This window comes from Arachis ipaensis, chromosome B08, assembly GCF_000816755.2.
Source record: "Arachis ipaensis cultivar K30076 chromosome B08, Araip1.1, whole genome shotgun sequence".
Lineage (NCBI taxonomy): Eukaryota > Viridiplantae > Streptophyta > Magnoliopsida > Fabales > Fabaceae > Arachis > Arachis ipaensis.
In genome coordinates, this window is record NC_029792.2 from 31,360,554 (window position 1) to 31,375,524 (window position 14,971).

Here is a 14,971-nt window from a genome sequence, read left to right on the forward strand (position 1 = left end):
CAAGTTCAGCGTGGGCTCAAAGAAAAACAATAAGGAAGCGCTACCTCATCCACGCTGAACTTGAGAAATTTCAAGTTCAGCGTAGACCTTAATGAACTTAAGTGGTCCCCATTCACTCCAACAAGGCTGCACGCAGGAATTAATTTATTTTAGTTAAACTTTTATTTTATTTTTAATTAGGAAAAGATATTATTTAGTTTAGGAAATATATTTTACATTTAATAAGATTAGATATAAAAGGGAAAAGAATCAGCCCTTCGAGTTAATCTCTTCTCTTCTACCTCATTCCGCAATTTACAGTTTTTCAAAATCCTTATTTTCTCTCTGATCCATGAGCAACTAAACCTCCACTATTAAGGTTAGGAGCTCTGTCTATTGTATGGATTGATACTATTATTTTTCTATTTTAATTCATGTACTGATTTATAATTCAAGAATTATTTTCGTTCTTAATTTTATGAATCTGGGTGGAACTGAAGTATGACCCTTGTTCAAATTGAGTTCTTGTATAACTTGAAAAAGCTCTTTACTTGAACAATAGCTTGAAAGCATATTCTCCTAAATTTCTAATTATCTGGAATTAACGGGATACGTGACACATAATCCTCTTATATTTGGGTAATTAGGATTTCTGTGGCATATAAACTAGAATTGAACTTTACCCTCTAATTGGAATTAAGTGACCGAGGAATTGGCGGTTGATGAAATTTAGAGGAGACTAAAAAGGTCTAAGGAATTAGGGTTTAGTCACATATAGTTTTCCATGAATTAAATCTTGCATGATTAAAATAGTTAGTAAGAAAAGTCAATCCGAAAAATAGATAACTCTGAAGCCTTAACTGTTTAATGCAATTGAGACCCAAACGCTCTTTTCTGTTTGTTTAACTAAGTAAATTAATCAACCATTACTGTTTAGTCCATCAATCCTCATGGGATCGACCCTCATTCACTTGAGGAACTACCTGGTACGATTCGGTGCACTTGCCGGTTAGTTTGTGGTTATAATTTCCGCACCAATTTGCCGGTTAGTTTGTGGATTATAAATTTCGCACCAACCACTTGTCCGACCTCTTCCAAGAGGTCGGGTTCGATAAAAGCAAGCAATCAACCCTTATCCAAGGGAATAACTACCTCCTTAAATCTCTCTCCCACTTCTAGAAGAGAGATCTCAACAAATCATAAGATAAGGGGACGGTTATCCACCATCAGAAGTGGAACTACTTCAACGGTGGTTATTGGTTCCTTCCCTATAAATACACTGACACTCTTAGGTAAAATTAAGGTCCAATACATAAAAACCTGCTTAATCCTTTGCTGACTTAAGCATCGGAGTATCTTACAGGTACCACCCCACACCCACTCAAGCACACACCAACAGCTCGGACGGCGGCTCTCGGACGCGAGCAAGTCGAAGACCACTTCCATTCATCATTTGGGCCTTTTATTCAAGCCCAATCAATCCGGTTCCATGTAAGCTCCGGAACATATATATTACCATTTTAAGTTTGTATTTTGATAAGATCATACATTGATGATATTTTATATAATGTTTTAAAGTTGGAATATATTTTAAGATTTATACTAAACTATAATTATATTTTAGGATATTTTTATAATTTTAAAGTTGGAAGATATTTTAAGATTTATATTAAACTATAATTATATTTTAGGATGTTTTTATAATTCATTTATTATTTTATTCTAAAATAATTTTTTCGGTTGAACCACAATTGGACCGGTTGGACCAGTAAATCAATGAACTAATGACTAGAGCAGTTCAATGATCGGTCCGGTTCTCAGAACCTTGCTATTAACATAATAATTTTATAAAATTAGATCAAATAAAAACCTAATTGTGGGAAGAACTTGAGGCATTAGAATCATTAAATACTAAATATTTTGCATTTAACTAATTTTATTTTTGTTATTGAAATTAAAAAAGAATGAGTTATCAATAAATTCTAATTTTAAATTTAAATTTGAGTAAGAAAATAAAAAAATTATTTTGAATTTTATCTCACTAACCAAAATTAATTTTAAGATAAGAAATTACTTTGTACATCATACTGTAGAATAGTGTGGTTATTTGCTATTTTTTAACAGTAAATATTGTTAAATAAAATAGTGTAAGAAATTGAAAATAGTGTATTTACCAATTCATGAAATACTAATTTATTTTTCAATAGAATAAATTATATATTGAATAACAAAAGTTGTTATTGGTTCTCTTCACATTAACTAATACTCAACGACGGTGTTACAATAATGTTACCAAGAAATATTAATCAATATACTAGTTTTTATAATGTCATAAGTCTATAGTTTGAAAATTTGAAAATCATATCATAAAAAAAATTACTAAAGAGAGCTCTGCTAGGATTCCAAGGCAAGTTGAAGATCTGGTGCAACGCACCACCAAAAAAGTCAAAATGCAAGACAATGTTGATTTTAACCAACCATGTGAAGACATGGAGGTCTCTGTTTCGTGTAAGGAAGTTGTCCCCGAAGTGGCCAAGACTTTGTATAAAGATACGCTCCTCACAATGGCGGGTTCCTCCAGAGGTGAAGACCTTATTGATATGGAAGAGATTAGTGAAGACATCCCTAATCCAAAAGACACATGGTACCAGGATTTCGAAAGGGAGAATCAGGAAGAAAGGCCATTCGACCCTTGCCCTGTCATTCCAATTTCTAAGGAAGAGTTTGATGAGTGGTGCAAGCCATGGTGCTCCGCCCTGTTTGTGAAACTCTTGGGGAAAAGAGTGGGGGGTTCAGTTTCATGGAACAGCGTCTCCGACGTGATTGGGGTAAGAAAGGTTCCATTAATGTTATTGATATGGATCATGATCATTTCTTGGTTCATTTTACAGATGAGGACGACTACTCTTACGCTCTAACGGAAGGACCATGGATGATAGTTGGACATTATCTCATTGTACAAAGATGGCGACCGTTTTTCCTAGAATCTAAAAAAGCAGTGAGGAAAATTGCGGCTTGGATACGGATTCCAAACCTCCCGATTGAACTATATAATCACAAATTTCTATGGAGGGTCGGCTCAACGATTGGACATATGCTAAAGATTAATAGGACCACCTCTATTCATTCTAGAGTCTGATTTGCACGAATCTGCGTGGAGATCGATCTTGCATGAAAACTTGTTCCCAAAATCTCTGTTTTTGGCTCAGAGTTAAATATTGAATATGAGGGCCTATATCAGATTTGCTTTACTTGCAGCAAATATGGACATCGTTCTGATATGTGTCAAGAAGCTCTGGTAAAGAAACCGGCGAACAATGAAAAGGACGGCACCGTCCAAGCAAATGCCGAATCTAGCAACCAAACCCTGGTCGACCGTGATTCCAAGGAAGGAAAGAACGAAGAATTTGGGATTTCCTCCCATGATAATCAAGGCTGCATTGATTTTCGGCCCTGCATGATGGTCAAGCGGCCTAATAGAAGAAAGAAAGTGTCTAGTTACCAAGGAAAATCTGGGAAAATTAACTCCCATGATTCTGAAGAAAAACAGGAAAAATTTTATGAAGGCAGCAATCATGCTAATGGTAATGGGTCTCGATTTAATACCTTATATGAGGAGGGAAGAGAGAGTACATTCGAAGATCAAATGCATGAAGAAACGAAAATGGATGCAAACGTTGCTGATGGACTAGTGCCTCCTAAGGCCCAAAAGGATGCGACAAAAAGTCATTCAATTCAAAAAAAGATCCTTAAAGTTGGTGCTGGTAAAAACCCACAAGGTGGGAAAAAGAATACCCCACCTAAACCTTGGTCAGTCCTTACCGAGAAAAGAGGTAAGCCCAATTCGAAACTTCCTTCTAAACAAACCTCCTCTCATCCTGAAGCTTCCCGAAGCACCAACCTCGTGACCCCAAAAAAGAAAAATGAGGATGCCGAGGTCATGGAAAGGGTGGTTATAGAGTACATGCAAAATCTGCAAAGAGAACAATACGTGATGATTCTTGCGGAAAAGGCTGCAAATCAAAACAAAGGGGGGTTCGTCATTCGTGATAACCCTTTGACGTTATCTCCTACTCATTCTGCTTCTTTGATGGCTGTGGACTCAGAACAGGGTCTAAGGAGGGGAGAGATTAACCCCCGTACGATGGTTAAGGCTCACCCAGGGGGATCAGAATTAGAAGAGAGGGAGTCTCTCCCTGCAAATTCTAGCGCACAGAATGGGGGTCATGCCCAGGTTTAATTTGATCCTTAATGACTTCAATTTTTTGTTGTGGTTATAATGAATGTGATTAGTTGGAATTATCGGGGAGCCGGCAGTAAAATTTTTCACTCTCTGGTTAGGGACCTCAGACAGGAGTACGAAGTAAATTTTATTATTTTGCCAGAAACGCAAAGTGGTTAGAGAGGGCAGAATATTCGTAACAGAATCAGTTTGGATAGCTCTTTTGTTGTTGAAACAACTGGTAGTTCGGGTGGAATTTGGTGTTTGTGGGATTCTGGGACGTGGAAAATGGATGTCCTTGAGTACAACAGGTAAATGGTTCATCTAAATATCATTGGTAATGATTCGACTCCGTGGACACTAACTGCAATCTACGGAAGTCCCCAGCGCCTCAATCGAAGGAGTCATTTGAATAACCTGAGGCGTTTGGTGAACGATAATACCTTTCCATGGTGACTTTTAGGAGATTTCAATGCTATTCTCCATGATCATGAGCGCCGTGGAGGATCTGTTAGTAATAATCCGGGTGCCTATCTAGAATTCCAAAGTTGTGTTGCAGACTGCAGACTTCTGGATCTGGGTTTTATGGGATGGCCATTCACTTGGAAGAGGGGCAACCTCGTCGAAAGATTAGACCGAGGCTTAAGCAATTTAAACTGGCAAATAACGTTTCTAGAAGCTGTTGTTAAGCACCTCCCAAATCTGAATTCTGATCACTCACCCATTTGCCTTCAACATACCATGGCTCCCACTCATAATAGAAATAGAAGGCCTTTTAGGTTTGTAGCGGCTTAGTTATCGCATCTGGATTTAAAAAAAATCTAGTTCTGAATTCCTGGGAGGTCAATTCTTCTTGGAAGGAAGGAGTCAACAATTTAAAAATTGCTCTAAAGGATTGGAATGCGAATGTATTTGGAGATATTTTTAAAAAGAAGAAAACTCTTTTAAGACTTCTCTAGGGCATTGCATCTAGCTTAGCCAACAGCAATAATTATTTCCTTATTAACCTTCAGAAGCAAATTTGGAGAAAATATGAGGAGGTCCTATCTCATGAGGAATTACTGTGGTATCAAAAGTCCAGGTGTTAGTGGATTGAGTTTGGAGACCGTAACACTAAATACTTCCATGGTTCTACTATGGTTAGAAGAAGAAGAAACAAAATCTCTTCTCTGGTTGATGATAATGGTAATATCATTACTGATCCTGGTCTTCTTGAATCCCTGGCTACCTCTTTTTTCTCGACTTTGTACTATGACTCTCTCCCTGAGGTTCCCTTTGTGATTAATAACTCATTCCCTTGTCTTAGTGAGGAGGATATAACTCTTATTGGCAGAATGGTCACTGATTTAGAAATAAGGGAGGCTATCTTTTGTATGGGAAGTTTCAAAGCTCCTTGAAGAGATGGTCTTCAAGCTATTTTCTATCAGAGCCAGTGGGACGTCGTTGGGGCTGATTTATGCGATCTGGTAAAGCATCTCTTCTATACTCCAGAAGAGACTGGAGATATTGGTGGGAGCCGGCAGTGGGTCTAGGAATTTTCCAAAAAAAATAGAGTTGGCATTGCGAGTATAGACCCAAACCCACAATCGACTCTCGACCAAAGTTTGAATTCAAAAATGTCACAATTCAAAACCAATTCAAAATCGGGAGTGTTTAATTCCCAGGTCGTCTCCCAAGGACACTTGAGATCAATGAGTGTGCAATTCCGGTTGTAGTGATCAGGGGGTTTTCAATAAAGAGATGAACGCATAAAGCAATAAAAGAACATGCAAAATTATAATGATTGAACTAATGAAGAAATTAAAGAACTGACTATGCACTATAAACAAGTAAAGTATAAAAGAGATTAACATAGGTGTGTATAAAAGATTGAAAGCATAAAGAAGGGTCTTGACTTGGAGTGAGCTAAGGGTCCTTTCCTTGTTGGAACCACAACTATGTCAATTATAATGGATTAGTCACTTGATCAACCATCACATTAGAGAGTAAGTTAAATGAGCATAAGTGTTCTTAACCCACAAATCCTAAATTGCTTGCTAATTGCCTTAGCAACAAATTAGCGTTAGTGGGAACAAGAATAATTAACAATCCAAGAATTGACACTAAATGTTGGACATTCCAACTCTAGGAACCCAATTGCTCACTTTCCCCAAGCCAAGAGCTAGAAATTTAGCCTAAAACCATGGTTGACATTTTGTCAAACACTTAGTGGGCAAAAACATTAAACATGGGAAAAATGAGAAAAGGCTTGAAACTAAAAGCAACAAATGATCTCAATCAACAAGAATAACACAAGAAGTATGAAACAAATATCAAACATCAAATTTATCAACAAGAAATTGAAATTGCAAAAGAGAAGGAAAATTGAACTATAACTTGAATTATAAGAAAGAGTAAGAACAATATAACTATAAAGAGTAATAACAAAGAGATACTTACAATGGAAGCTAGCAAAATCCAAGATCAAAAATGGAAATGGCACTTGAATGTAAAACCCTAATATAAACCCTAATAGAGATGATGAAAAACTTAAAGAAAAACTATACTAAAGCTTCCTACTACTACTCCTAAACTACCCTAATGATATGCTATGTTATTGTCTTCATTTTTCCTTCAATATGAGCTAAATGGCTTCAGAAATGGGCCTCCAATCCACCAAAATTGCGAGTCACGTGCCATTTTAATGAATGCATGTGCGGACACCTATGCATACGCACATACTTGTGCGTCCACACACTTTGCGAAAATCTCTTCCTGTGCGTACGCACAAGTAGCTGTGCGCATGCACACTAGGCGATACTCTGAATGACCGCGCGACACGCTCGAAGCGGTCCATGCGCACACGTGGCTCTGATTTGATGGTTGTGCGTACGCATGCATGTCTGTGCATACGCACACGTCTCTGTGCTCATCTCCTTTGATTCTTCATGCTTTCTCCCCTTTGCATGCTCTTCTTCCATTTTCTCCAAGCCATTCCTACCTTATACATCTGAAATCACTCACAAACAACATCAAGGCATCGAATGGAAGGCAAATGGAATAAAATAGGCTAAATTAGGCACAAAAGAGTATGTTTCATAATCAAGCACAAATTAGGAGGAAAGTTCAAAAGTATGCTATTCAAGGGAATAAGTGCAAGTTTATACGATGAAATCCATTCAATTCCAACCAAAAATCATCATCAAATATGGATTCATCAATTCCCCCACACTTAAACACTAGCATGTCCTCATGCTAAATGCATTCAAAGGGGATTGATGAAAGGGAAAACGACTTATTCTATACACTTCTTAAATGCATGCAACTATCCTAAAGCTATTTACCAATATGTACTATGCTAAGAGTTGGTAGAAACAAACCATGAAATTCCAATCCATCACAAGAAAGCTTTAGGGCCAACGCAAAGAGTTCATGCACGAAGATCAATACCCAAAGAATTGAATTGAAATTTTCAAAACTATCCAATCAAACAACTTGCAAGAAGATACAATATGAGACGTGAGAACATAGAATTGAGCGATCGAACCCCTCACCGGATGTGTGTTCACTCAATTCGCTCAATGTTTAGGGTTTAACCACTCAATTCTCCTTTTATCATGCTTTTCAAAGATTTGCAAGTCATCTAACAATCAACTAGTATTTGATGCATGAATAACAAATAGCATGAGGTCTTTGGAGGGATGTAATGGAGCTAGGGTTCAGGTAGGATGAATATGGTCAAGTGGACTTAAAGAATTAGTTCTTTGATTAGCTTGAGTGTCCACCTAATCCTATATCACCTATGTACACATAACAATACAACCTATCCGCCCATTTTTTTTCTCTCACCTCACTCATGCATTTTCTTTTCAAAATATGGCATATGCATCCTTTATTTAACTCTTTTATTTCATACTTTACTATGCACAAGTTTTTTTTTTTGAAATTGAACTATAGATGCACATGTCTTAATTAATGAAATACATGAGCATTACCTAATTGCCAAAAATTTTCCTCAATGAGTTCATGCCTCTATCACCCATGTTTTCCAAAATTGCCCCACACTTAGAATATACACACTAATCCACTCAAGCTAATCAAAGAGTAATTCAGGGACATCAATGGTTTTTCGCTTAAGGGGAGTAATGTGCTTAACATCAGAACAAAAGGGGATTCGCAGGCTCAAAGGGGTTCACAAGGGTGAATGCAAGGGTTGGCCATATAGGTTAGTGAGTTTAACATCAAAGATGGACTCAATCATGCTAAATGCATCCAAACACAAATATAGGACATAAAGAATCATGCAAATCAATGATCACAATCAAAAAAGAGTATAATCACACGAGAACAAACATTATGGTTGAAAAATGCAACCATCTATTAGAGCTCAAATCTCACAAGGTATGTTGTTCTAGCTCTTTTCTATGTTCTATAAACAAATTACTCCAAGCAAGTTGGCAAACACAAAATTTCCTTCAATTCAATCAATGGCACGCCCTAGAAAAGATCTCATGGAAATTCCTTGGTGTTTCACCACACTTATTCATTCTATCATGCAACATGCAAATATTAACTACCTTGAATATTAAAGAAATATTTACAAACTAGTCAAACAAGATGAAATAGAAATAAAACTACTCAAAATGAAGGAAAAGACCTAAAAGAAACATTGCAAAGTGCTTTGAAAAGAGAAATTTTACCCCCTTTGAAATCATCGATCCTCTCCCACACTTAGTTTGTGCACGGTCCTCTGTGCATACTTATAATCTGGGAGAATGAGAGCCTTGGGGGTCCACCTTCAGCTGGTGGTCTCAAAAGTGGGTTGGTCGCCTTCATCTTGCTCCTCCCCAACTAGCTTGGATGAATCCTCAGGAGTTTGGCCGGGGTCTCTTCCTTCTAGTTTTGCCGCTATCCACTCGAAACGCTTGCTCTCTAGATGCCCCATGTGGTGGATATCGTCCAAGATGTCTTGGTACAAGTCCGAAAGAGATCCGAGAATCGGTAAAGGAGTTGATGAAGTTGGTAGACTTGATAGTGGTGCTGTGGGTGCTTTCCTCTTCAAGGGTGTTTTCTTTGATGATTCTTCCAAATCCCCCCTCAGTATGAATTTGTTGCCTCTAGGAATCTCAAACATGATGTCCATTTGTTGCCTCTCTACCCCCGCTGCCTTTGCCACGCGCATCACCATCGATGGAAAAGGGATGTTAATCTTTTTTTTCTCAATGAGTTTCCAAATCGACTTATGCATCAAAGGTATAATGGCTATGTTCTTTCCTTCCATAATAGCCCAAAGTAGCAAAGCAGTTCTAAATCTGACATGGGTAGAATGGGTGCTGGGAATGATGTAGTCCGCCATAATTTGATGCCATATACGAGCTTCGGCATTCAAATCGGAGTAAGATATAGTTGCGAGAACAGATTTTCTCCCTTTGCTAAACTCCCATGAAGCACCGGGATGGCCAATTCTCTTAAGAATAGGAGCCAAAGACATCCTCCCTTTGAACACATTTGCTTTGATCCTTGAATAATCATCCTTCTCGGGTGGAATGTGGGGGATTTTCAAAAGAGCTTCTAGAGCTTGGTTGGAAGTGTCCAACCTTTTTCCCCGGAAGAATACTAACTCTGCTTCCCAAGCTTGGTAGTTGGCGTAAAATTCTCTCACCATGGATTCATTAACTTTAATTGGGTCCTTCTCAAAAAATTCCCAATTAAGTGAGGCAATCCGTTCATGGATGACTGCCTTGTATTTGCTTGGAACCTTTAGCGTCCGCTCCCAATGGATTGTCCGTTTCTCAATTATTTCATATTGGAAGTCGGCTCTTTGGTTAACCAAGGCAGTTGGGTTTTCACTCGGGCGATCCATGAAGAATGACCGAGGTGGACTAGTTGTAGGTTGCACAACCGGTGGTGTAACCGGGGCTTTACCTTTCTTCCGCATCCTAAAAAGAAAACAAAAGATTTCAAGATCGTAGGACAACAATAAATTAAGATCAATGAGGAAGCACTAATAAAGTCAAGAAAACTAAATTCTTAATTGGAAGCTTGAAAATAGTGTGATTCACAAGAAAGGCGGTGTGTATATTCCAATGGTGCGCGCGGTTGGAACACACACACCAGCCAGACACAATGGCAATCACACTTTTAGGCAACTCGAAGCTTCACAATTAAGTGCTTAAGTTGCAAATGTAAAGCATAGAAATGGAAGCAACTTCAAGCAAGCACAATATGATTCCTTTGAATTCTTTGCATGGAATGGTCATTGAAGTTGTTAGCATCAAAGTTCCTTGACAAAAAGGTTGTACAAAACAATAACCATTCACTCAAAGAGGAAATGTCAATTGTTTATCCTCAAGAAGTGGTAATCACATGTATAACGTTCTTAATTCAAAGCCAAAAGATGTTCAATCAAGACATCGGCAAAAGTTGAACATTTTTAAAGTGGTTACCCAATTGAAATTCCAAGATGAATGATGAAACTTAGATTCCACAAACACAATGCACTTGCAACTAAAATCACCCATTAACAAAGTACACATGTCTTGGAAGATGTGGGTGGTTGAGCTTAAAGCATACAAGCAAGGAAATACATTGGTAAAACAATTTGATCAACATCAAAATTCACAGTTGAAGTTGCACGGTTCATACAATATGCCTAACAAAAGAAAAATTGAAAGCATATGATGGCCAAGTCATATGAATCAAACAAAATATTCGTTGAGGCATTTTATCGAACATGTGGTATGCAATGTGCAAGTTCATCACAATTAAGCTCAAATTTGATCATAATCAACCCAACAATCAAGCATCAATATTTTGCAATACAAAGAAAGACAAAGAAAGCAATAAATTTAATCTAAGCAACAGAAAAGAAAATGAAAATAATTGCAAAAATTAACACAAAAAGAAAAGAAAAACAAGAACCTGAGGCATAAAGGTTGAAGAGAACAAGAATTAAGGAGGAACAATGGCACTTGTTATAGCCACTGTGAGCTCACGGTGGTTGGGTTCGCCGGAAAAAGCACCGGAGGAGAGAACTCACTGGTGGTGAAGAAGGAAAGGAGAAAGGAAAGAGAGAAAGAAAGAAAAGAGAAGTGAGAGAAAGAGAAAGAGGTAAAAGGGTTGCCAGCGGTGGGCTGACGGCAGCGGTGACCGGCGCAGAGTCGCCGAAGGCTGGGCAGAGAAGAGAGAAAGCAGCAATGAAGAAAAGAAGAAAAGAAGAGAGCTACCTCTCAACAGGGCAGGTTGCCCTGTTAACGCCCAAAACGAGTTGTGTGCGGGCGCACAGAAGCCTGTGCGCACGCACAGAAAGCAACAATTAGAGGGGTGCGAATGCACTTAGCAGGTGCGTACGCACAAGACACGAAAAGGAGAGGGATGCGAGCACACAAAGCGTGCGGTCGCTCCCAGCAGAGGGGTTGCACTAACGCGTGCGGGCGCACAAAGGCGTGCGCGCGCACAGAAAGGTCTCTCGCTTTTTTTTTCAAAGAGAGGTTGCTTGAGGGCAGAATCATGTGTGCGTGCGCACACAGGTCCATGCACACGCACAGAGCCAAAGATGGGGGAGGTTGTTCACGTGCACAGGCTGTTCCCACGCTCCCACCAGAGGGGTTTCCAATTGGTGTGCGGACGTACACGTCTGTGCGGCCGCACAGATAACGAAAGAAGGGGAACACGTGCATACGCACATAGCGGTACGCACGCACAGGTCTCAAAAAACACAGCAGTGTGCACGCACAAGCTGTGATGGCGCTGCGACCAGAGGGCATTTCAAGGAGTGTGCGGACGCACAGGCTTGTGCGGCCGCACAGGTGCGAAAAACGCAGTTTTGTGCGCATGCATAGCATGGTGCGCGCGTACAGATGCCCTGTTTCACAAAAATTTTTATTTTCGAAATTAAGGTACCTACCCTTAGCATATCAACATACCAACCCCAAATCATTCAAACAAGCACAAGTTCATAATCCACAAGCAATTCAACTTATTCAACTCAAAATCATCAAACCAAACCTAAGCTAATCATCATATCACAAGAAAGTAAATAATTCAAAAAGCTATAAACAAAAGATAAAGTTGGAAAAATGTTACCATGGTGGGATGTCTCCCACCAAGCACTTTGGTTTAGAGTCCTAAGTTAGACTTGAATGGCTTCATTGGTCACTTAGAAACTTCTCCAAGGAGGAAGATCTCCAACTCCTTGGCATTTTTGGGTTGAGTGTGATAAAGTTTCACCCTATGACCATTGATTTTGAACTTAACCCCATTGATAGGGTGAATCACTTCCACCACTTGATAAGGCTTGACATCTACCACTTTAAACGGCTCGTCCCACCTAGATCTCAACTTTTCGGGCATCAATCGCAACCTTGAATTATACACAAGTACTTCATCACCTACCTTAAAGCTCTTCCTCCTAACATTCTGGTCATAGAATGCCTTAGCTTTTTCCTTGTAGAACTGAGCATTCTCATATGCTTCCAACCTAAGACATTTTAATTCCTCCAATTGGAGCTTACGTTCCATTCCCGCCCCCTTTAAGTCCAGATTTCAATTCTTCACCGCCCAATAGGTTCTATGTTGGATTTCAACTGGAAGATGACAAGGCTTCCCAAAAACAATACGGAACGGACTCATTCCGATTGGGGTCTTGTAAGCGGTCCTATAAGCCCATAATGCATCTCCCAATCTAGAACTCCAATCCTTCCTTTGTGGGTTAACCACTTTCTCCAGGATTCTCTTGATCTCCCTGTTGGATACTTCCGCTTGCCCATTTGTCTGGGGGTGATAGGCTGTGAAAACCTTGTGAATGACCCCGTACTTTTTCATCAACACCTCAATTTTCTTGTTGCAAAAATGGGTCCCTTGGTTGCTCACAATGGCTCGTGGTAACCCAAATCGACAAATAATGTTATTTTACAAGAATGTAGCAACGATATTAGCATCATCGCAACGGGTAGAAATTGCTTCCACCCATTTAGAGACATAATCCATGGCTAACAAAATGTAAACAAACCCATCAGAATTTGGAAATGGCCCCATGAAATCTATGCCCCCCAAACATTAAAAATTTCGCAAAAAATCATCGGTTGTTGGGGATCTCATCCCTTTGTGAGGTATTTCCAGATTTCTGGCATTGATGACAGAATTATTAAAATTGGTTGGCATCCCTAAATAAAGTAGGCCACCAGAATCCACATTCTAAAACCTTCCTTGCTGTTGGTTGCGGGCCGAAGTGACCCCCACTCTCAGATGAGTGGCAAAATTGAAGGATAGACTGGAACTCAGATTCCGGCACACACTTTCTAATTACTTGATCCACCCCACACCTCCACAGATGTGGATCATCCCAAAGATAATACTTAGCATCGCTTCTCAATTTATCTTTTTGATGCTTTGAAAATTGTGGGGGAAAAACGCGAGCGACCAAGTAATTAGCTATCGGGGCAATCCAAGGGGTGCTTTGGGATATTTCTTGCGATGTATCTAAGGGGAATAAGTCATTGATAGGAGTGGGATCCAAAGTTAAATGTTCAAGCCGACTCAAACGGTCCGCTACTAAATTTTGGGACCCACTTCTATCCTTGATCTCCAAGTCAAATTCTTGCAAAAGTAATATCCACCTAATGAGCCTAGGCTTTGACTCCTTCTTCTTTAGCAAATATTTCAAAGCGGCATAGTCCGAATATACCACTACTTTAGAGCCTAGCAAATAAGGTCAAAATTTGTCTAGTGCAAAAAACAATGGCTAAAAGCTCTTTTTCGGTGGTGGTGTAATTTGACTGAGCCGAATCTAACGTTTTTGAAGCATATGCTATAGTGTAAGGAGCGTTACCATTGCGCTGTGCTAGCGCGGTACCTACGGCGTGATTCGAGGCGTCGCACATGATCTCAAAAGGTTGATTCCAATTTTGGCCTCGCACAATAGGAGCTGTGGTTAGCGCTTCCTTCAACTTGTCAAAAGCCTTTTTGCAATCTTCATCAAAATGAAATTCCACATCCTTTTGAAGTAGGCGGGAGAGAGGTAAGGCAACCTTGCTAAAATCCTTGATGAACCGCTGGTAAAAGCCTGCATGACCAAGGAAGGAATGGATCTCCCTCACCGAGGAGGGGTAAGGTAAACTCGAAATGACATCGATCTTAGCTGGGTCGACGGAGATTCCGTCTTTAGATACAATATGACCCAACACTATACCTTGCTTCACCATCGCTTCACCATAAAGTGGCACTTTTCAAAATTCAATACAAGGTTAGTATTGGTACATCGTTTTAGTACCCTAGCTAAGTTCCCTAAACAAGCATCAAAGGAGCTACCATAAACACTGAAATCGTCCATGAAGACTTCCATGCAATCCTCCAAAAGATCTGAGAAACACTTGTCATGCACCTTTGAAACGTTACAGGTGCGTTGCATAAGCCAAACGGCATTCTCTTATACGCAAACGTTCCAAAGGGGCAAGTAAAGGTAGGTTTCTCCTAATCCTCAGGAGCTATATGAATTTGGAAGTACCCTGTGTCCATCTAAAAAATAGTAATGGGATTTCCCTGCCAAGCGATCCAGCATTTGGTCGATAAATGGCAACGGGTAATGGTCCTTCCGCGTTGCTTGATTCAGCCGGCGATAATCAATGCACACTCACCAAGTATTCTGAAATCGGGTGGCCACAAGCTCTCCACCTTCCATTTTCACCATTGTGACTCCGGACTTCTTCGACACTACTTGTACCGGACTTACCAACTCACTGTCTGAGATGGGATAAATGATGTCCGCTTCCAAGAGGCGAGTTACTTCTTTCT

General features: G+C 39.6%; 1 protein-coding gene across 1 annotated transcript; it reads right to left on the reverse strand.

The window, feature by feature from the left end:
- On the reverse strand, nt 12,335-12,700 carry LOC107610890. Its single transcript, XM_016312871.1, has one exon. The coding sequence runs from the start codon at nt 12,698-12,700 to the stop codon at nt 12,335-12,337; it is 366 nt and encodes a 121-aa protein (XP_016168357.1).